The 23,560-nt window shown below is 33.6% G+C and overlaps 3 protein-coding genes across 4 annotated transcripts; 1 reads left to right on the forward strand and 2 right to left on the reverse strand.

The window, feature by feature from the left end:
* Nucleotides 1-8,511: 8,511 nt before the first annotated feature.
* Nucleotides 8,512-11,153, reverse strand: LOC125815603 (uncharacterized). Its single transcript, XM_049495112.1, has one exon. It carries the CDS (start codon nt 11,076-11,078, stop codon nt 8,778-8,780), a length of 2,301 nt encoding a protein of 766 aa, XP_049351069.1. The 5' UTR covers nt 11,079-11,153; the 3' UTR covers nt 8,512-8,777.
* A 3,578-nt stretch (nt 11,154-14,731) lies between these two features.
* LOC125815594 (myosin-binding protein 1-like) lies at nt 14,732-19,803 on the forward strand. Of its 2 annotated transcripts, none has more exons than XM_049495099.1 (4): nt 14,732-14,825; nt 15,657-16,820; nt 17,266-18,775; nt 19,509-19,803. In XM_049495099.1, the coding sequence occupies exons 2-3, from the start codon at nt 15,740-15,742 to the stop codon at nt 18,768-18,770; spliced, it is 2,586 nt and encodes an 861-aa protein (XP_049351056.1). In that variant the 5' UTR covers nt 14,732-14,825; nt 15,657-15,739; the 3' UTR covers nt 18,771-18,775; nt 19,509-19,803. The 2 variants fall into 2 exon arrangements, with proteins under 2 accessions (XP_049351056.1, XP_049351057.1); XM_049495100.1 differs by having other exon boundaries at nt 17,269-18,775.
* A 418-nt stretch (nt 19,804-20,221) lies between these two features.
* Nucleotides 20,222-22,970, reverse strand: LOC125815836 (uncharacterized protein At2g34160-like). The gene is made up of 5 exons (XM_049495393.1): nt 22,791-22,970; nt 22,397-22,445; nt 22,212-22,274; nt 21,829-21,893; nt 20,222-20,705 (listed from the first exon to the last, which is right to left on the reverse strand). Exons 1-5 carry the CDS (start codon nt 22,968-22,970, stop codon nt 20,559-20,561), a joined length of 504 nt encoding a protein of 167 aa, XP_049351350.1. The 3' UTR covers nt 20,222-20,558.
* Between the last annotated feature and the right edge of the window lie 590 nt (nt 22,971-23,560).

Raw genomic sequence — 23,560 nt, forward strand, 5'->3', positions numbered from 1 at the left:
TCAAGTTCCTCCATGGGTATAATTTCTAGGTAAAAAGAATGCTAAATTATCCAAAATCAAATGCGTATGCCTGCCTCGACTTCTCTTTAGACATCTTCCGGACCTCAGTTCATGTGAATTCATATTGAATTTGGATCAAAGAACCCTAAAAGGGAATTAAAATTGAACGCTACCATGGCGGTGTCATTAATTTTTGTGTTGATTTTCATCATAATACTACCTGCGAACTATTACTATAAATTTTCAGACACTTTGGTCTGTTATTTGAGAAAACAATCTGTTTCAACCAAAACGAGTTCAAATTCTTTTTGGTAAAGTATCAGTTCACGACTTCTTTCCATCCACAAACAGTGGTGGATCCAGAAATTTCATTCGGAGGATGCAAAAAATAAAAGTATAAACATGTGAATAAGTCAACAAAACATAATCCCAAGGAAGTAGTAGTATATAGTTAATAGATACAAAAAGTTTGTTCTGTTACAAGAAGCTTTTTAGCATGTCTGGATTTTTTTGGGTTTAAATCCACTCTTTTAGCACAAACGTGAAAGATTGGTCCGAAAAGTAAATGAAGAGAAGCTAAAAAAAAAACAAGTGTTCACAATGGGATTCCATCCTTGGACGCGAGAGTCAATTTACCACTGCGTTACAACTTGTTTCTTGTTCATGAAGGGGCTCAACATTAAACTCACACCATTTCCAGATTCTTATTATATTCATAACCTGAATAAAGCATCACAAAACAGGAGACCCCAGTTTCAACCCAACTTTGTTTGAGGGCAGATAGTTTCATATTTTATAAAGTGATTTGAATGAGTTCAGAAAGAAAGCCAAGATAAATGACAAATGAAAACCTACATTCAAGCTTTGATTGCTCAGATGTTCACTTTATTGGGCCCAAATGTAATGACCGACCTAACAAGCGGAAAACCTCAAACCAGAGAATCTCACACATCTATTATTTCTACTTGGTTGAAGGTGCCTTCTCCAGCTTCCGTTCTGGCTTAAGGAAGGGATCCTGCATGTTGGCAGTTGAATAAAATGTATCAACTGAGAGGACATAAACTCTAAAATCCACCTTTATAGTAATATATGTTAGAAATCAACAGCCAGAAATGCACATTACTTTCTTAGAGAACTTATTAGCAACCAAAAAGGGGAAGATATTGCAGCAAAAAGAGAAAAAAAACAGTATATTTTTTATTTATTATCTATCAGTCAGTGCTGTGACACAAAATTCTATCACAGAAAGCAATGATATATGTTATCTTTTGACCACTTGAGATTTTAACTGAGAAGGAACTTGCCGCTAGCTTATAGAGTCCTCAACAATAAAACAAAGGCCTAACAATTACCACATCATTTTACCTCGCGAAATAGGTCTTTTCCAGAAATTCTGCCTAAAAGACAACCAAAAAGCCAGGTCATTTCAGCAGTTCAGCTTCATTCAATTAAGCATCTACTCTCCCTACCCCCAGGAAAAGGGGAGGGGGGTCATCTCCTAAATATTTAATTGCTCCATGACAAGTTCCTTTACTCCCTTTCCGAATTACATCTTCAGACTTCATCAGTATCCTCTCCATACACCACATAAATTTCAATGGTTATAAATGAGACATACCTTCAACTGCAGGCTGCAGCTTTACAGAGATCAGTATCCAAGTACTTACAACTCACATTTCCAAAAAAATTCAGCATTGACTAAGTCATGATTTTAGCAGAATAAAAGAAAACACAGGATTTTTTTAATTAGAGAAACCCTACGTATAACCCATGGTGCATCTTGTGTTACATCTCCAACACAGCAGTTACTGTTGGACAGTCTTACGGGGCTAAAAACTAACAATTTCTGCAAGATATTGCTGAATGAAGGTGGAGAACTGAGGAACTCACCATCACTTATCTGTGGGCTATGAAAAGATGTTGACTGTTGATTAACAGTGACAAAGAACACAACAGTCACAGAAGTAACAAAAAGGAAGAAGAGTAGAATGTATCAGAAAAACGAAAAAATGTCAGCAGAAAAAATACAGTAGGGGCAAGTGTAGCTCAAGATTGAACAGCCAAAGAAAATGATTTGGGGTTGTTTGGGGGTTGTGTGTGGGAGTGGGGAGGGGAGGCGGCAAGAGAATTATAGAGAGAAGGGAAAAGGGTATTCCAAACTTTACAAGGGATCAGAAGAAAAATGCACATATGGAGATGAAGCAAAAAATGGGGACTTTCTCATAATCCTACTATAACTTTAGCTTCTACTCAAGACTTTCTTCCTTTATTCTGTGGCTTTCTACTTGCAGAAATGAACAAATAGTTATTTGGTTTAGCAACAGAGATTAGGTGTCTCTTTTATTCCGTCTCTTTATTATACAAATGCCTAATCAAGTAAGACAGCTAGGTATTTTTTTCTAAAAAAATAAGTTAGACACACATCATACATGCATAAAAAGAAATGTTACTTATATTTATATGGCCTAGGCTTAAGCTCCCCATTCTGCTCATCTCCATGGATATATGCTGAAACTTAGCTCAAAAGCTACTTGAACCAGCTCAAGCTCAATCTGGCATCAGTAACATTATCTAGTAGAGGTGAAAAGAATTGGAAAGAGGAAGGAAAATAAATAACAACATTATTCAGTAAGGAGTAAAATTGGAGGGCTGGGTAACTTTTTGGGGCCCTCTAAAGTTGGAGGTATAGAAAGAAGCATACATCTTTCACTTCTCTTCCACTTGTACAAAGCAAGTAGAAGTAAATGTTGAATATTCGGGGATGTCAAACTATGAATGCCTGTCTTGTTACCCACTCCCTCTCATTTGTGGAACTGGAACCAAATGTAGACCATTCACCTCCCAAGGTACCATTGTTTCGTACACTCTTAAGACAAGCTATCAACCAGATGAAAAACCCATCACCCCGGTAAATCCCTTCTACAGATTAATGATTTTAGTGATCTGCTTGCAGTTCAGACCCTCCATAGACTTGAACAACTGTACGTGAATCCAAATGAACTGCAAATCAGGAGACCCTGGGTCCCAATTTACCTCCGCAACACCTTTCTTTCAAGACTTTCTAGCAGGAAGCTCCCAAAACAATCTCATTATCAATTTCCTTTCCATATACATACAGAGACCACTCAAGTCAAACTCCGACACCCATTGTGTGAGTAGGTTACATGCGTTTCTTCATTTTTTCTATATGTTGATTGTATCTAACATGCATAAGACATGGATATGGGTGCTTCATTCAGATCCCTCAAAGTACACAATCACACTCACCTTCTCGGATCAATTAAAATAGTTTTGAGATTAGAGATTAATACGACAAAGCTCAAACCCTATACACCTCTGTCCTTGGATTGAGATTTGGAAACGCAAAATCTTCATTATATGGATTATTCACTCAAAAATATCAAGAAAACCCTAATCTAATCCCGATCTAAAACATTCAACAAAAATCAACGACGAAAGAGCTTCAACAACCATTCCACTAAGGTAAATAACAATCGAACAAACACTACAACGCCACTGCACAAGGATGATGCACAAATCCAAAAAGGACGTATAGAACAAATACAAAAAAAAAAAAAGAAGCTAAAATTACATAGAGAGCTTACATTTTGGATAAAGATAAAATTGGCGACGACAATAGTACCGACGATTCCGCCGAGTATAGCAACAGGACCAGTTAACAAGCTCCATTTTCTGTGAATCATCTTCGATATTCTTCACCTTCTGCTTCTCTTCTCTCGTAGAAAATTCTGTAATTCGAATTAAAGAAAAACACAGTTAGGTACCAAATCAAATGGGCCTCTCAAATTCGGGTTTTCGGTTCTCGATCCTTGTTGTTTTGCCTTCTAATTGGCTACATCCTTATTGTTTTACACTTGACAAATAACGTCCCTGAAGTTTTTCCAACTTAACCAAAAACATCCCTCGGTTAGATTTTCCGTTAAATACTAACATGGTTTCACCTTTCTCACTTCACAACACAACTATAGGTATACTAGATATAGGACCCCGTGCCAGCACGGGGCTCAATATATATATATATTTTTTTTAATTTTAATTTATGTCATATTATGAAATTTGAGAAGTTATTGAAATTTTTATATGATTTTAAAAATATTTTAAATTTTTAGCTATTGTGATTTGTAGTACTTTTTTTAAACATAATTTTGAAAAAAATATTTATTACTCTGTTTGTTCTAATTTATGTGGCACACGCAGAATTTCAAATATTAAGCATTTTTTATATGTCTCTTTAATATATTAAGTTGTTAATTATTGTATTTTATTGTACATTTTGAACCTAATTTTTTAATAATATATGTTATTTGCCATGTCCCAATTTATGTGGCATTAATTGATAGATTTGTTAGAGTCGAGAGATTTATTTTGTTAATTATTGTAATTTATAGTTTTTTTTTCCGTCAATTTCAAACAATATATGTTGTTAATTGATAGAATACTTTTAATGTAATTTTTTAAAAAAAATATGTGTGACTCTCCATGTCCCAATTTATGTGGCACATGTAAAGTTTTGACAATTAACCAAAATTTTAATACATTTAAAAAAATATTTTTAAGTCGTTAAATTTTAAGTAATAAGTAATTAAAATTGTTGTATTATTTATTACAATTTATAATACTTTTAAAGTAGTTAAAATATTGTGCTATTTATTATGATTTATAACACTTTTTTTTTTAATTTATGTCATATTATGGAATTTGAGAAGTTATTGAAATTTTTATATGATTTTAAAAATATTTTAAATTGTTAGCTATTGTGATTTGTAGTACTTTTTTTAACATAATTTTGAAAATAATATTTATTAATCTATTTGTTCTAATTTATGTGGCAGATGCAGAATTTCAAATATTAACCATTTTTTATATGTCTCTTTAATATATGAAGTTGTTAATTATTGTATTTTATAGTACATTTTGAACCTAATTTTTTAATAATATATGTTATTTGCCATGTCCCAATTTATGTGGCATTAATTGATAGATTTGTTGGAGTCGAGAGATTTATTTTGTTAATTATTGTAATTTATAATTTGTTTTTCATCAATTTCGTCGACTATTTTTTTTATTAATTATTGTAATTTATTGTTTCTTTTTCGTCAATTTCAAACAATATATGTTTATCATATAATCCATTTTATGTGGTACCAATAGAATTTAGAGAGTCAATTAAATTTTGTATATAAGTTTTAAATAATTAAGCTGTTAATTATTGTAATGTATAGTATTACTTATAGTATTTTTAAATATATTTAAATATTATATGTTAGGTTTTTTATCCTAATTTATATGGCATTGATAGAATTTAAAGTGTCAAATAATTGTTAATTATTGTAATAGATAATATGGAGTATTTAAGTCATTTATAGTATAGTATAATTAATATATAATATGTAGTATTTAAGTATTATATTATGGAATTTGAGAAGTTATTGAAATTTTTATATGATTTTAAAAATATTTTAAATTGTTAGCTATTGTGATTTGTAGTACTTTTTTTTTACATAATTTTGGAAATAATATTTATTACTCTATTTGTTCTAATTTATGTGGCACATGCAGAATTTCAAATATTAACCATTTTTTATATGTCTCTTTAATATATTAAGTTGTTAATTATTGTATTTTATAGTACATTTTGAACCTAATTTTTTAATAATATCTGTTATTTGCCATGTCCCAATTTATGTGGCATTAATTGATAGATTTGTTGGAGTCGAGAGATTTATTTTGTTAATTATTGTAATTTATAGTTTCTTTTTCGTCAATTTCAAACAATATATGTTGTTAATTGATAGAATACTTTTAATATAACTTTTTTTTAAAAATATGTGTGACTGTCCATGTCCCAATTTATGTGGCACATGTAAAGTTTTGACAATTAACCAAAATTTTAATACATTTAAAAAAATATTTTTAAGTCGTTAAATTTTAAGTAATTTAAATTGTTGTATTATTTATTACAATTTATAATGCTTTTAAAGTAGTTTAAATATTGTACTATTTATTATGATTTATAACACTTTTTTAAAAAATTTATGTCATATTATGGAATTTGAGAAGTTATTGAAATTTTTATATGATTTTAAAAATATTTTAAACTGTTAGCTATTGTGATTTGTAGTACTTTTTTTAACATAATTTTGAAAGTAATATTTATTACTCTATTTGTTCTAATTTATGTGGCACATGCAGAATTTTAAATATTAACCCTTTTTTATGTCTCTTTAATATATTAAGTTGTTAATTATTGTATTTTTTAGTACATTTTGAACCTAATTTTTTAATACTATATGTTATTTGCCATGTCCCAATTTATGTGGCATTAATTGATAGATTTGTTGGAGTCGAGAGATTTATTTTGTTAATTATTGTAATTTATAGTTTCTTTTTCGTCAATTTCAAACAATATATGTTGTTAATTGATAGATTTTTTGGAGTGGACTATTTTTTTATTAATTATTGTAATTTATTGTTTCTTTTTCGTCAATTTCAAACAATATATGTTTATTATATAATCTATTTTATGTGGTACCAATAGAATTTAGAGAGTCAATTAAATTTTTTATATAAGTTTTAAATAATTAAGCTGTTAATTATTGTAATGTATAGTATTACTTATATTATTTTTAAATATATTTAAATATTATATGTTAGGTTTTTTATCCTAATTTATATGGCATTGATAGAATTTAAAGTGTCAAATAATTGTTAATTATTGTAATAGATAATATGGAGTATTTAAGTCATTTATAGTATAGTAATTAATATATAATATGTAGTATTTAAGTGTTATATTATGGAATTTGAGAAGTTATTGAAATTTTTATATGATTTTAAAAATATTTTAAATTCATAACTATATTTTTCAATGTACAAGATTTTGATAAAATAAAATCTTTAAAGTTAAATTATAATGTTTTTGAAATTTAAATTATTAAAACATATATAATGATTTTATAGAAAAAATAATATCATATAAAATTAAATGAAAAGGATAATAAATTCAACTTTTACCATGATAAGGTTGAAAAATATTATTTAAGTGGAAGGAGGTGGGGCCCACTTATATATTTTATATAGTAAGTATTAGACATTTGCAATGATTTAATTGGAACAATGGTAGTAAATCATAGAGTCTTCTAATATATAGTAATATTTGGTATAATACGTAAATGTTTTTTTAAATTTGACCTCAATTGTCATTGATGCCCTCAGTGCACAAGTAGTACGTAGAATAATACAAGTCATGTAGGAAACAAATTGCACGTAAGATGCCAAGTAGGACGTATGCGTCTACTTATTAATTTTATATAAATTTAAGTGTTTATTTTGTACACACTTAATTTTAAAGTACCGTTAGTGTAAATCAAAATTTTGGGTTATGTGGGCTTCTATTTCCTCAATGCAAGGCAGTAGGCACTTCGTTAGTTGCCTTTAATTTCTACTAAATTTGTTTTCTTGTCATTTTAAAAAACAGGTCAGTGTCAACGGTTTATTTTTATATATGGTAACATCATGTGTGGATATAGTCCTTTATGTATTAACATGGGTTGGTTGAGATCATTCATTAATTAGAGGTCTCGTGTTCGAATTTTGAGTATGAAAACATATTAGTGAAAACACCACCTCCAAAAGTGGATCCTGCAACGCATTCGAATTAATCGATACCAAACACCGAAGAAAGAAAGAGAAAAGATAATCCTTTCTATTACTTGGGACAATCACAAAAGAGAAGTCCAATATTTTGAGACACGAAAAATAAGTTCGAGAATGGGATCTCGATTCAAGGAAAAACAATCCAAAAGGAGTATGTAGTAAAAGTTAATGGAAGTGAAAAAGACATGGTAAAATAGTAAAGAAAGTATGACAAAAACTATCAAGAACAATAATTACAACAAAATAATATGATAATCAAAGTACAAAAAACCTAAGATAATAACATAAATCAAAGGACAAGATACTTACTACCTCCGCGCTCCCACCAACACAAATATTGGAAGACAATACCCACCAATGCTAAAGTAAAACGGAAGAAAACATTTCTTTTTTATCTCCGCTAAGATTTGAACTTTGGTTAGCTATTTTATTTTTCACTTCATTGAAAACTAGACCACTAACTTGCACCGTGGTCTAGACGCTGTGTGGATAGAAACATAGTTTAACCAATAAAAATGAAAAGAAGAAAAACTAAGCCAAAGAATATAGACAACAAACTAGAAGAAACAGCAATACTGCAATGACATGGGACTCTTAACCAATCAAAATCACATAGAAGAAGTGATTATGATAGACTAGAATGCTTGTCTATGTACAACAAGATTATAGCCAGCCAGCTACAAAACTGGAAACTTCATTTATTTGATACCAGACCTGAGCATCTTTAACCAAACATTTGTTTGGAACATAACAAAATAAGGGACTGCTGCACCTGCACTCAACATATTGTTAGTTTACTATAATATAGCATGTCAATTGAGAAGGGGATGTAAATTGCATAGGGCATCCACAACTTAAGAAATCCAACTTTCATCATATCATATGGTTATAATCACCAAATCTATCCTCTGTTGCAATGTGTTATTAAAACAAATCCAAAAACAGGCATAAGCTTACTAGACTAGTTGATAAAAAGTTATCACTATAGACTGAGAAACTAACTAGAAATGTCCTTCATCAGAATATAAGAGAGATTCTGCGCAGGAAAAAGGTATATCACAGACTTCTTCCACAACCAGTGAAGAGTCTGCAGAGAGAACTCAAATTGGAGCTGCACATGTAGTCCTGAAGTGGCCAGTCTGATTGCAGCGGCTGCAATGAACAACTCGCTTCACCCTACCACGGTCTTCTGCTCTAACTCGCTTCTTCCTTGGCCTGCCAGGAGGCCGGAGTGACTTAGGTGGGTTTATAATAACCTCAACAGCTTGGGCAGCATCCGGATCTCCCTCTGTCATCTCCCTCCATAATGATTTATCTGGAATAGGATGAATAGTTTGGGAATATGTCTTCCTGTACGTCGCAACAGTAAAGCAACTCTCAGTAAACCGGTGGACATTTTGCCGGCAAGAAAGTAGTGCTGCCACAGCATGTGCACAGGGCAAACCATACAGTTGCCAGCCCTGACAAAGGCAGCGACGGTTCCGAATATCAACAATATTGGTACCCTCATGAGATATCACCTCAAACTCAGCTTCATTAGCACGAAGAACCTGATAAGTCCGGGCACGCTCAAGAGCATCTGCAACTCGCATCTCCGCTGTAGGCACCAGGATTGATGTCCACTGCATACTGGTTTCTCGTCGTTCATTGAACCAAGTCATAAGCTGCCTCCTGATGCATTCCATCATCTGAATTATTGGAAGTCCAGAGGCCTCTAGAATCCAATTATTCAATTGTTCCACTATGTTAGCAGTCAAATGCCCAAACCTTGTTCCCTCAAAATAAGCTGTGGCCCACAATCGTGGAGGAATCCGCCGAATCCAATATGCAGCATCTTGTGATATTTCCTCAATCTCGAGAATTTTTGCCTCGAACTCAATGATTGTAAGAGCATGTGCGGCTTCCCACAACAGGTTAACAAGCATTGTATTATTGAACTCCTTACGGAAACTTTCACTCAAATGACGCATGCAAAAACCATGGAAGGCAGTGGGAAAATTTGCTTCAACACCATCTACAATGCCCTTCTGCCTGTCAGACAAGATGGTAAGTCTTGGCATGTTTTCTGTATTGACCTCTAGCAAGGTATGAAGTTCAGAGAGAAACCACATCCAGTTATCATCATTCTCCTCATCAACAACACCAAATGCCAGAGGAAATAGACCGCCATCCCCATCAAAACCAGTAGCTAAAAGCAAAGTACCAAGGTATTTACTTTTCAAGAAGGTCCGGTCAAGCCCAAGAAGAGGGCGACAAGCATTTAGAAAACCAAAAATAGAAGCTTGAAATGATATAAAAAGCCGCTGAAAGCAATTATCAGCAGGGCTTGCATAAACTGATGCTATACTCCCTGGATTGGTCCTTTTAACTTGTTCACAGTACTGAGGAAGAAGGCGATAACCTTCTTCAAAGGAACCACGCATAGCAGCCATAATTCGTTCCTTTCCACGCCAAGCTTGCTTGTACGAAAGGGTGATTCCATGAACCCGGTGAATTTCTTCAAGGATCTCTTTTGGCTTACAGTTTGGGTTTTCCCTAAGCCGTTGCTCCACAGAGTTGGCCACCCACTGAACTGAAGCTTGCTGATGGCCTAGATGCGCAATTCCTCCACATGTATGGCTGTCATGAATTGTTCTTATAGTGAACGTGGGTACACCAGGAAGTTTTGCAGCATGAATGCGCCAAGGGCACTCCTCACTGGCACATTTAGCAGTAAAACGAGTTTTATCAGATTTTATGGTCTGAATCTCGAAGTGAAGAGCAATGGCTGTGTCACGTAAGGCCCTTCGGCAGCTTTTGACATCAGGGAATTCTTGTCCCACATGTAACTCAAAATCAGGTGTTGTTGACATAGTTCGAGCCTGAAGTACATGAGATGACGAAGCAAGAACCATCTGGCCATCATGGAGTTCATATTCATGTGCAGGTTCAACACCCATATCATGACTCTCAACAACAGCTAATTCCAGGTTATCATCAAGTTCTTGGTTTTCCTCGATCCCTAACTCATCGTGTTCAGAGATATCTAACTCATTGTTTTCATTAGGCAACTCCTGGTTTTCATGCTCGGGCTTCTGCTCCATAGGTAAACCATTCTCGTGTTCATACTCATGCTCATGATTCCCCTCATGATCTTGGCTCTGCCCTATACCCATCTCATGCTCGTGGTTATGGTTCTGCGCTAGTTCCAGTTCATGGTTATGGTTCTGCGCTAGTTCCAGTTCATGATTATGGTTCTGCGCTAGTTCCAGTTCATGATTATGGTTCTGCGCTAGTTCCAGTTCGTGGTTATGGTTCTGGCTTATGTCCATCGGATGAGTGTGGTCAAACACTATTTCCTGGTTCTCGCCATCAACAGCTAAGTCGTTATTTTGGCCAAGGATCAACTCATGGTTCGCCATTCGTCTTTGCAGAAGTAGCTCTTTCAATCAATAGACTGTTCTATCACACTGAGAAATATGTAGACACCAAACTTTGCCACTGTACGAACGAAAGATCAAAACTCTTCTCACACTTGATGAAGTACCAACCCTGAGGACAACGAATCAGCTAACGACTAACAAATACCCAAACCTACTTTTTTGCTTCAAGTGACTTCACTAAGACCTGCTTCAAAAAAGCACAGACAATTCATGATTTGGAATATTAAACGAGAGAGAAGTAAACACAATAACCTAAACCCATTATCAGTATTCAAAACCAGAACAAGCAAAAAAAAAAGAACGGGGCAATTCATAGCCAAAACATTAATTGAGACTACTCCCAACACTATATTACTCCAACGCACTGATCAAACACTATGAAATAGTAGTTAAAAGAACGAATTAAACCAACAAATCTCAATAAAATAAACTATACGAATCCCTAAAACAAACAAAATAGTGAAGGATCGTCCCATCAATCTACTTATCAAAAGGGTAGAAACCACAAACCAAATCAGTAACACGAACCCAATAAAAACACCAAAAACTCACCATAAATTAAGAGAGGCACCCGAAGTCAAAACACGAAACTCCTTTCAAATCACGATCGATACTTGTCGAACAGCCCTAAAACTCCAAGATTTCACCTTTTCCAGTCAAAACACCAGGAAACACAAAACCCATCTCATAATTCACCGGAAATTGATCAAAAACAAACGAAAAGGTGGAGTTTAACGGGTTCCAAGCAAAAGGGTCAGGAAAATTTTGAATATGGCGGGTAAAAGAGGGGTGTTGGGTGATGAAGAGAGAGAGAGAGAGAGAGAAGGAGAGAAATGGGAAAATCGGAAAAGAGTAGAAGGGCAAGGAAGGGAAGGAAGGAGGCTGAAGAAATTGAGGGGCAAAAGGGAATTGGGGGTTTGCGATTGTGAGGAATTACAGAAATAAGGGCTAACGCTGAGAACGATGGGTATTTAGGTCATAATGGGACACCCCTTTACTCCTTTTATATTTCGTACTTACCATATTACCCTCTTTTTCTTTATTTATATTTTCTCTATTTTCTTCATTTTGTCCCTACACCCTTTAAAAAGAGACATTATTCATTGATATTTGAACATTTTTTATTTTATTGTTATACTCTCCCCCCGCCCCTTTTTATGTTATTTGAGATATTACTATTTAGAATTTTAGAATATTTATAAAACTCTAGGTTATGATCTAAGTTTCTCATGAAATTTTTTGTTTGTTCGAAAAAGGAATTAGATTAAAATCTAAAAGATACATAAGTTGCAAGAGAAATACATTTTAATACAATATTTCCATATTTATATTAATACATTTTAGGAACTTTGAGATACATATTTGACAACTTTCTTTTCATATCTACAATGATTGTCGTCATTCACTATTTCAATCATTATTATTAGTCATCACTTATAATCATTACTAACAACAATTGCCACAACTAGGGGTGGGCATAAATACCGAAAAATCGAACCGAACCGAAAAAATTCGGTTCTTCGGTGTCAGTTCCTCGGTGTTTCGGTTCGGTGTCGGTTTTTTTTTTTCGGTGTAAGGGTCCCGAAACTACGGTGCACCGAAGAACCGAAGTTTTATTAAATAAATTTAAAAGTATTTATTATATTACTTAATTTTTAACTTTACTTGACCCATTTCAATTTTTATATTTAGATCCTAAACTTAAATAGCAAAAATCTTAACAACAAAATAGTAAATCATAAAGACCTAAAGTCTAAACTAAACAAAACTCAATTTAATTCAAGTTTGAGCAGCAACTTGGTGTTTCTACTTTCTACTTTATGATTTTATCATTTTATGTAGTTACTTTGAAGTGAGAACAACAAATTGATGTTCTTACCTTTTATTGTTAGACGGTTTGTTGTTACTTTGAAGTTTGAAGTGAATAACAATTGTTACTTTATCATATTTTCTCTTTATTTTTGTTGACACCGAAAAACCGATTTAAAAACACCGAACTAAACCGAACCGAAGTAGAAAAAACCGAACTGAACCGATCTAGTTTGGTTTGAAATATGGTGCACACTTTTCTAAAACTGAATATCGAAGAACCGAACCGAAATTTGATTAAACCGAACCGAACGCCCACCCCTAGCCACAACTATCAATAATCACTACCGTTAGCTATTACTATCGTACACCATAGTCATCACCTAGCTAGCATCACCAACTACCATATCAATATCATTGTTAACCACTGCTATCGCCTATCATCAACACTAATATTTTTTTAATTCATTATAAACAAAGATTTTTTTTATATATACAATTAAACAAATAAGTTTGATTGTTCAATATTCAGTTCATAATACAATATTTCATATTAGATTCTACATGTTATGAATAATAATAATACGACAATTTGGCAACCAAAACCAATAATTCTCCCTCTTTTTTCTTTCTTTTTTCCCTTTTTCAATAAAACAAAAGATTGAAAAAAGAATTGAAGAATCTTTTTGATTTCATATGTTGTAAAGACATTACTTTTTTTTGGTGTATGACATACTTGTAATAGTTAGATTGGATATGGGCCACCTTTCGGTAGCCGCCCAATTGTAATTCTTGCAATTGGAAAGCCAACTTTCTATGACTATCACTGTCGGTTTCTTCTCTAAATTGTAAATTACAATCTACACCTCTATTCTATTTATAATATACGGAAAAATTACGCAAAATGATAAATATTTATAGTGTATTATTTGATTTAGCTAGAGTTTTAGATATTTATGATTTACGGCTATAATTTTTTTAATTTTGTTGTGAATTTGTATAGTTTAGTTCCTAATTGTATAAACTTGTATATGATTTGTTGATACGTTTAATTTGTATAAGATATGAAAAATACATAATAAATTACCTTGTTTGTATATAGGCGAACGAATATACAAATGGAATTATGAAAAATTCCTAAATGTAAAAATATAGAATTTGTATATATTTACATTGTTTGTATATTGGTAAGTGGAATATACAAATAGAAATCATGTTTGTTTATTGACAAGTGAAATATACAACAGAAATACATATATCAAATAAAACTATAACTATGAAGCATAATTAGGCAAATTGTAGCCAAGGAAGGTTATTAAGTTTAATCTATTTGCTATTTATGAAATTTTCTAATTATATATTGCACTTTTAGATCGATATGGTGCAGTGAATATGACTCTTTCTTTCTTAATTAAAAATTTAAGTTTCGAGTTTTAGTTATGAAAAATTTATTGATAGAGAGCATTTCTCTTGAATACTAGGCCTTATACAATGCACATTTAAATTAATCAAAGTCTTAATATAAAATATAAAACACTAAATGAAAACCCCACCAATAAAATAATTAACTAGATACATTCTCCGTTCATGTTTGACTTGACTAATCAAATGATAGGCAAGAAAAGAGAGTAAACTAGCCAAATACAACTAAAAGATGGTACTAAAATAGAAGTACTGAATACTTGTGGGATGTCTTTGTAATTTATTTTACAGTTGAAAAGAACGTGCATTTCTGACAGAAACGTTCAAACTCAATATTTTTAAAAAAGTATATTAACTATAGTAGAATTAAAGTAGGTGCATTAACATAACCATTACATGTACCCCATTTATATATTTTGTGTCTCTGATCTCTCCATATTTTTTTTTGAGACTTTTTGGAATTTTCTTTCAGAGTAAAAAGGACTTTCCTATAAGGTATTTTTCTGTTTCTTATGTTGGTGAATTATGATCTGTTGCTTTCCTTTTTTTTTGGTTTCTTGAAGTTGCTGCTATATATGTGCATATGATCTTTTTTTCTTGTTTCTTGGGTTGTTTATTAAGTTCTTGGAAAAAAGATTGGTTTTTTATGTGTTCTATAGGATTTTCTTGGACTGTTTGTTGAGTTTCTTTATATGTCTGGGGGAATATTCTGTTTATGTTTTTGGGGTTTTGGATCTTGTTTGAGAACTGGAGTTTTGACTTGGGCTGATTTGATCAATTGAGTTGCTTTTTAGCAGAGATATTGGACTTTAAAGTATGTGATTTGATTGCTTTGCTTGTTAAAATAAACCCCAGTAGATGTTTTTTTTAGTTTAGTTCTTCCCTGATATTTAGTTAAAATAACCAATATTGTTTGGTTTGAACTTGACACGGAATTTTGAGAAAGTAAAAAAGCTTTGAATCTTGTGATCCTTTAATCTTGTGGTTTTAAGCATGATATGTGAAAAATTGAAATTAAAGAGTTGCCATACAAGGAAAGTAACATTCATTTTTAGACGGACTAAAAGGGAAAGTAAGACAAATAATAGGAGTAGTATGATATGTAAAAGCAGAAGCTTTGAGTTTATGCTGCAGGCATATGAATATTAATAGTGTTTGCGGTTCAACAAAATTTGGGTGACATGAAAATTGTTATAATGTTCTGTAATTGAATTCTTGATTATAAAAAGATGACAACTTTTTTTGTGTGTGTAAGTTGAATTGAATCACATGCATATAAAGTCTGTTTGTGTTTTCTTGACATATCTTTTTATTATTTCATTGCAGGGTGCATCACAGATTTCGTTGTGCGTAAGTTTCAAAATTTTCCTGTTAGTTGTGTTCAATAATCATTCTACCATTTCACAAATATGGATGTAATGGGGGACTATAGTAAAGGAAAAATTAAAGGTCCTATTAGTATAACATCAGCTTTAACTTCAGCATTTCTTGAATGGTTGCTCATGATTTTTCTGTTTATTGACGGTGGTTTCGCCTACTTAGTCACGAAGTTTGCCCAGTATTGCCGATTGCAAGTTCCATGTTTGCTTTGCTCAAGACTGGATCATGTTCTTGGCAAGGAAAGAGCTGGATTTTACTGGGAATTAATCTGCCCCAATCATAAGTATAGGATATCTTCATTAGTTCTTTGTCATAATCACAATAACCTTGTTGATGTTCATGGGATGTGTGAGAGTTGCCTTTTCTCGTTTGCCACAGTAAATAAGTCGAATGCTGAAACCTACCGATTGCTGGTTGGAAAACTGGGGGCAGAGCCTCACCTAACTGATGAGGATCCTTTACTCGAGGAGAAAACAAAGAGTTCGTCAGGAGTAAGAAAATGTTATTGCTGTAAAGAGGAATTTGTTACCGGAGGATATGCTCAAAAATTGTTCAAGATTACATCTTTGTGTGCTGACACAGTTGAACTCGATGCACCTTTGTCTGTGACTAATGGACAAGAGAGGGGTGACAGCAAGGAGATTGAAAATGAGGCATCGACATCAGTCTTTGTTCCTTCACCTCGTTTGGAGTACAAAAAGGTAAAGGTTATCTCTGATTCTGAATCAGAAGCTGCACACTCGGATAGTGATAGTGCTAGTCCTCTAATCCGTGCAAGGGACTATTCCTTAGACTATTTATCTGATAGATGCTTGCATCCAGAACCTCAAATTTTTACCGTCACTGATGACTTTGCTACCGAGAAATTAATACATTCGGCTTCAGTGCCTGAACCATCACTTCTGGATCCAGAAATAGACTTAATGACTAGAGATTTTTCGGCTATTGCAACCTCGGCTGCAGTTGTTGGGCTTGGATCAGAGGAAGTTAGCTGGCCGCAACCTGAACTGAAGGCTGATGCATCTGTCCCATCTGATCTCATAAGTTTTGATGAAGTCAACCTGTTGTCCAATGTCAAGGAAAATCTTGTTGATCTAGCAAGAGAGACCTGTAAGTTCTGTTTCCTTATTGTTCCATTTCTCTTTTTTGTTAACCATTTAAGTGAGTGCTCCATATCTCTTTGTTTCCCCCAGATCAAAATGCCTTACAAGTGAATGTTTTTTTGAATTTTTGCTGTCCTTAACTGCCACATGTTCTACTTTCAACTTCCAAATAGGAAGAAGATAGAGAAAAAGTAATTACAAATGGATTTACATTTTTCGGTTTTTGATCTTCAAACTACTACTTTCTGTTAATTGTTTTCTGACTCGGAAGCTATAACAGCAGCTCAATCAATTCAATTTCTTCCAATGTGTTGATTTTCATGTAACACTAAAAGAGCTGTTGAATAGCTTTAAGTACATTTGAAGATGGTCTATCAAGTGTATCTTTCACCTTTTATAATAATTTACCTCACTGTCTTCCATATTTATTGATATTGCTATGCTTTCTACAGCAGCAGGTGAGACGGTCTACCAAGTTGTCGAAGATTGTGGGGAAGTCTCCAGGTCAAAAAGTGATGAGATCCCAAAGAGCGAAACAGAATTGGATTCTAAACCAGAGCCAAATGAGAGTAGTTCACAGACAGATGATGCTTTTGATCTAGGTGATGCTTATAAGCTGGCCGTTGGAAACAAAGGGAGGCAATTATCCGGAAAGTTTTTGGAGCAGAGGTCATTCAAGGATTCTACACGAATGAGTGAAGATCTAAAGGTCCTACTTACACAACTGTCTGCTGCTCGTGGTACTGATTCTATATTGAGTGAGATGAGCCCGAGGGTGTCTGTAAATGGTGAGGAATTTAGAACTCTTGAAGCATCTAGCTCTATTGGAATGCAGATACTTCATCAAAGGATCTCGCTCGAGAGAAATGAATCTGGTTTATCTCTGGAGGGAAGCACAGTGAGTGAAATTGAAGGTGAGAGTGTGTCTGATCGTTTGAAACGACAGGTGGAGTATGATAGAAAATTAATGGCTGCTCTCTATAGAGAGTTGGAGGAAGAGAGAAATGCATCCTCAGTTGCTGCAAATCAGGCGATGGCAATGATTACAAGATTGCAAGAGGAGAAGGCAGCACTACACATGGAAGCTTTGCAGTGCCTAAGAATGATGGAAGAACAAGCTGAATATGACAACGAAGCACTGCAGAATTCAAATGATCTTCTTGCGCAGAAGGAGAAAGAGATCCAAGATTTTGAAACTAAACTTGAACTTTACAAGAAGAAACTTGGGAATATGGCTCTCTTTGAGGATGCACTCGAGGCAAGTTATGATTCAAATAAAGCTAAGCAAGCTGATACAATGTGCAGTGATGACAGTTTGACTGTTCCTGGCGACGTAATTGCTCATAATCCCACCACCAGCAGTAGAAGTGGTGAGGTCTTGACACCATTGGGAGTGGATAACATAGATAACGGGAGCCCCTTGCTTGATTTGGAAAGTGAAAGGGAGCAACTTGTGCTTTGTTTGAACAAATTGGAAGAAAGGCTCCTTTTGCTCTCTAAGCATGAGGCTAGTCAAGACTTAGCTAATGTTAACTGCGAGTTTTCAACAGAAGAATGGGTTGAAGTAGGTAATCCAAAAGAATTGGACCATAGGGAGTCTTCTAGAAGTAATGGTGAAATAGAGGAAAATGTTCCCCTAGAGTCAATCACAGACAGAAGCCCTTCTGGTGAAGAAGGATCTATTAGCAAGTTTCCAGAATCACTACAGAAAGGAAGGGATGGGAGCAAATCTGGGCAGTGCACTAATGGAGATTCTGAGTTAGAGAGTCTGAAAAATGAGTTATCAGTTTTGAGCAGCAGACTGGAAGCACTTGGTATAGAACATAGCTTTCTTGATCATTCCATCAACTCATTGAGGAATGGAGACGAGGGACATCGATTGATTGAAGAGATAGCTGGTCACTTGCGACAGTTGCATTTTGTTTTGGATAGATCAAGTGGTGAACTTGCGCATTAATAAAGGTGATCATCTTATGAATCAAGCTATGTTCATAACCTTGAACTTTGCTGTTTTCAGCTTTTGAAAATCAATGGATTTTAGGTCCACCCATTTTACCATTCTCCACTTGACTGTCATACTTGTTTCGCTTTCAAACACTTTGATTCAGTACTTCTTCAACCTGCTCTCTGTTGATATGAGTCGTGCCTCCCGAGCTATTGCCTCTTGTTTTCACATTCTTTGTTACCTATGTTTCATATAAGAACAACTAAATTCTGTCGATGATGCAGCAACAAAATATTTTGTTCTGTTTCATCGTAGGAACTTTGTGATTAGAAACTGGTGTTTTCATTTTCTGTTGGCCTTAATTCACATTCAAGATCCATGACATGTATATTTCACTTGTTATCTTATACTGTATCTTGGTCATTTTCTGCTGGTAGTACTAGCATGAATTATTGGAGATATAGCTATTCATCAGTTTTCTATGAACCTCTTATCTTCAACCAGTGATTTTGCATGTCGATATTGATAAAGTCTCTGACTTGGGAAATGCAATCAGAAATAGAAGTTTGAAACGAAACTATCATCTGTTTGGACTCGTTCACTCCCAAATCCACTTTGTATATCAGTTGAATTTCCTGTTAGTTTTGTTCACCATTTCCGCGTTTATGCTTTTATTTTTGTTAAATTTCTCCTGCTTTAGGTGATGTAAAAGATTTTTATTTGACGAATTTCATTTTGATCTCCTTGCAGATTAAATTAAAGATGATTCTTTCTCCTAGAGCATGAATTGTACAGTTTTTGGGTGAACTCAAGCATGGTTTCTCCCATTAGTAGAAGTCTACAAACAACATTTTAGCTTTGTGTGATATGGTTTTTTTCAGTGATTTTTTTTGCTTTATTCGTCCTTTTTGATTCATTATTACATTTGTTTCGAGTAAAGATTGTTTGTAAAGTTGAAACTCAATATCCCTATAATTTGATGTAAAGTTTTGCTAGAGTGGCTTGAATCATGATATTAATTTGGTGGATTAATGAATTTGTTGTGGCTTTGGTTATTTTTTATTTATAGCATGTTTGATCAAGCTTTTGAGAGATCAAAATTGCGTTTTTTAAACAAGTTTTTGAGAAAAAATAAGTGTTTTTGGGGAGTAGTAGAAACTGTTTTCCAGAAGCTCAAAACAATAGTTTTTCCCAAAAAGCAATTTTTAGAAAGAAAAAAAAATACACTGAGAAGATTTTCAAAAAGATTGGCCAAACACAGCTATTGCTCGGAATCTTTAAAAATGTCGAGGGGTTTCTGGTCTGATCCTCCAAAAGTATTTTAGTTTTGGAAGATTCAACACAGGTGCCAAAGCATCTTCGGAGAGTTTGAACAGAAAAGAGAAAAACTGCATAATGGAGAAAATAAATTATCCAAACAGAATGACAGAAAGCAATGTGTAATAAGACACCAAGAAACATACTAAAAACTAAACAGCAATCATATTATATATGTGCTGTATCTTTGGGAGATACAAGTTTGAAAAAGGGAACTGCAAAATGTGACAAACTCTATAAGTTATATGGAGGCAAAAAAAAAATTCCTAAAAGTCACAACTCACAAACAACACTCCTTGGTGAGGGATGCTTTTGCTGTCACTCTATATTTAGCCTCTCTAACTTTTAACATAATAGTAGTAGTAATAATAATAACAAATATAATAAGAAATAATAGCAGAATAATATGATATGTAGCATCCTCATATCTAGACTGAGATACAGTAAGAATGAGATTTGACACAATAACAAGTAGCATCCTCTCTACTTCTTGTTTTGCTCCTTAGTGTCTGAAGTAATAGTATTCTTGTTGGTTGCTGCACCATCTTGTGCTACTGCACGATCACTATTAGTATTGTTTGGTGTCATCAGCTTGTCGAACTTCTCGCTCTTCGTCAACACTATCTCAATCTGCAAATTCACAAAATTTATCGTTAGTGCACTAAGCTACCGTTAGGAAAGGGGAGAACCACGTATTGTTCAAAGATGTTGTCGCTTCTATGTCCAATTCTCCAAACATTATGCATTTTGGAGGATCAAACACAGGTGCAATGACATTTTTAGAGGAAGGCTCAGACACATTGCATCTAGCATAGCCAAGGACGGAGCCATGTAGGGCTGAGGGGGTTCGTCCTAACCCCCTTAGAAGGAAATTTACATTGTGTATACACGATCAAAATTAATTTGTATGTATATGTTGAACCCCCTTTGGTTCATTTGTGTGTTTACTTCATATTTTGAATGTCTCTGCCACTAAGCATAGCCTATGTTGCTCAAATCCTTCAAAGATGTTGTCGATTTTGTGTCAAATTCTCCAAATATTATGCTAGAATCTGATACATGTGCAACAACATTTGAATCCTTTAAAAATGATGTCGCTTCCATGTCAAATTCTCCAAATATTATGCATTTTTGGAGGATCTGATACATGTGCAACAACATTTTTGGAAGAAGGGTCGGCCACATTGCACCTAGCATAGCCGATGTTGTTTGAATCCTTAGAAAATGATGTCACTTCTGTGTCAAATTCCCCAAATGTTATGCATTTTTGGAGGATCTGATACATGTGCAACAACATTTTTGGAAGAAGAGTCGGCATCATTGCATCTAGCATAGCCTATGTTGCTTTAATCCTTCAAAAATGATGCCATTTTTGTGTTGAACTCTCCAAACATTATGCATTTTGGTGGATCAAACACAGGTGCAATGACATTTTTGGAGGATGAATCGGCTAGATGCAGGCTACATTGCATCTAGCATAGCCTCTGTTGCTTTAATCCTTCAAAAATGATGTCGCTTCCATGCCAAATTCTCCAAATATATATATATATATATATTTTATTTATTTATTTATTTTTTGGAGGATATGATACAGGTACAATGACATTTGCATCTAGCATAGCCTATGCTGCTTGAATCCTTCAAAAATTATGTCGTTTCCGTATATTATGCATTTTGGAGGATCAAGCACAGGTACAACAACATTTTTGGAGGATTGAAGCGACATTAATCATAGAAAGAATAAATTTCTTACTCTTGCTTTCTGAACCATGCGGCCTTTGGCCTCATCTTTCATTCCAACTGTGGATGTTAAAACCTCTGCATCAAATGACAACTATATCAGGGAATGCAATTTTTTTAAAAATAAAATTACTCTTCATTTTTGTTTTCATTTTCAAAAGCTAAATAAACAGGTAGTCGAACGTGATTTAGTTTCTCTTATCATCACTATTATTATTAATAACTCTCATGCTATCACATTCTTCGATTTTACTATTATCTGTTGTTTTCTTTATTTCCATCATCATACTATTTGTAGTTGCTACTGTTATCTTCTATATGCTTTATTTGTGCCACCGAAGGTCTATCAGAAACAAAGACATGAATAAGATACCTATAGGGATCACAGTTACTTACTCTTCTCCGTCGCAAATCCACCATTCTTCAAAATCTCAGCAACTGTGACAACCGTAGTGATCGCTGTTGATAATTTAATATAAATACATTAGCAAGAAGATTTTTTTATTTTTTTTTAACATTTGATTATGAATTATGATTGATATATATATATCAATTTCGAAACAAAGATTGAAGATTGTTACCCATGCCCAAAGCAGATAGTTCAACCTCAGTATGCTGCTGCATGTACCTCTGCTTGGTAAAATAAAATTTGTTAATATAATCTCTTAGCATCATATCACTATACAACAACAACAATGTACGCAGAGCTTACTCCTACATTGACAGGTATAGTGGTTGTTTCCGATAGACTTTTTGCTTAAGGAAAATAAAAAGTATCTATCACCAAATTTATAACCTATTTATGCTACCGGATTCACATTTTATTTATTAGATTTCTCCAATAACACAAAACTATTGAATTCTGTCAAGCCTGTACCATGTAGGATGCAATGTTATTATTAAACAAAGCAAATGTTTGAACCGGTCAAAATTCAAATACTGAATCCGCCTCTGAGCGTGCATATATATATATACCTTAGCAAGATTGACATAGAAGAAAAGTGGTTTCTTAGTGTTAGACACTTGAATTCTGTTACTTTTCTTCTGAGCCTCATTGTTATTGTTGTTTGTTGGTGCTGGTGCTGCTGGTGTAGATGCAGGTGTTGCTGTGGCTGGTGTTGGTGCAGCTACAGGTGTCATTGTTTCAATTGGCATATTATTTGTCTTAATAAGTGACACACCCTTTCTTCAATTTTTTTCAATTAAATTTGGGTTTAACTTTTTTATATTTATATTAATCTATATTGGAAAAGTATTAGAAGAGAGAGTTAAATATAAATAAAGTATAGAAAGGCCCGATTCAATAGGATTGAATTGATGATTTGACCAAGTAAACATCCATTGGTAGTTAATTAAGACAAAAAACAAGTAATAATGATTGGTGATTAAAGCAATTAAACAATGGTTATGCATCTTACTAGACCTACTACTACTCCATTCATTTCTTTGGTTTTCCCTCTAATTAGGAACACTAATTATTTATCATCCTAAATTATCTTAGATTCTCCTCTTTTTATTTTTGTTAGACAAAAAAGAAAAAAGAGATGCATTTTGGAGAATATATATAAACAGAGGAAGACTGTCCATTGATTAATTACAAATAACTAACAACACGTGTGATATATATTGCTATGTTTAATTAATATCACACTCCCATATTTCACGCGATGAATTGCTATTTCAAAACACTTTCAATATAAAATGAGTTCCTTTCGGATAATTTTTACATGGACAATTTTAGTCAT

Source organism: Solanum verrucosum, unplaced genomic scaffold (assembly GCF_900185275.1).
Source record: "Solanum verrucosum unplaced genomic scaffold, falcon-dt-bn FXZP01000261.1, whole genome shotgun sequence".
NCBI classification, from domain to species: Eukaryota; Viridiplantae; Streptophyta; class Magnoliopsida; order Solanales; family Solanaceae; genus Solanum; species Solanum verrucosum.

Coding starts and splice junctions, on each gene's coding strand:
- LOC125815594 (XM_049495099.1), top strand. CDS start 15,740: ATGGATGTAATGGGGGACTATAGTAAAGGAAAAATTAAAGGTCCTATT. Junction 16,821..17,265: donor TGATCTAGCAAGAGAGACCT/GTAAGTTCTGTT, acceptor TGCTTTCTACAG/CAGCAGGTGAGACGGTCTAC.
- LOC125815603 (XM_049495112.1), bottom strand. CDS start 11,078: ATGGCGAACCATGAGTTGATCCTTGGCCAAAATAACGACTTAGCTGTT.
- LOC125815836 (XM_049495393.1), bottom strand. CDS start 22,970: ATGCCAATTGAAACAATGACACCTGTAGCTGCACCAACACCAGCCACA. Junction 22,275..22,396: donor ACTATCTGCTTTGGGCATGG/GTAACAATCTTC, acceptor AATTATCAACAG/CGATCACTACGGTTGTCACA. Junction 21,894..22,211: donor TGGATTTGCGACGGAGAAGA/GTAAGTAACTGT, acceptor CATTTGATGCAG/AGGTTTTAACATCCACAGTT.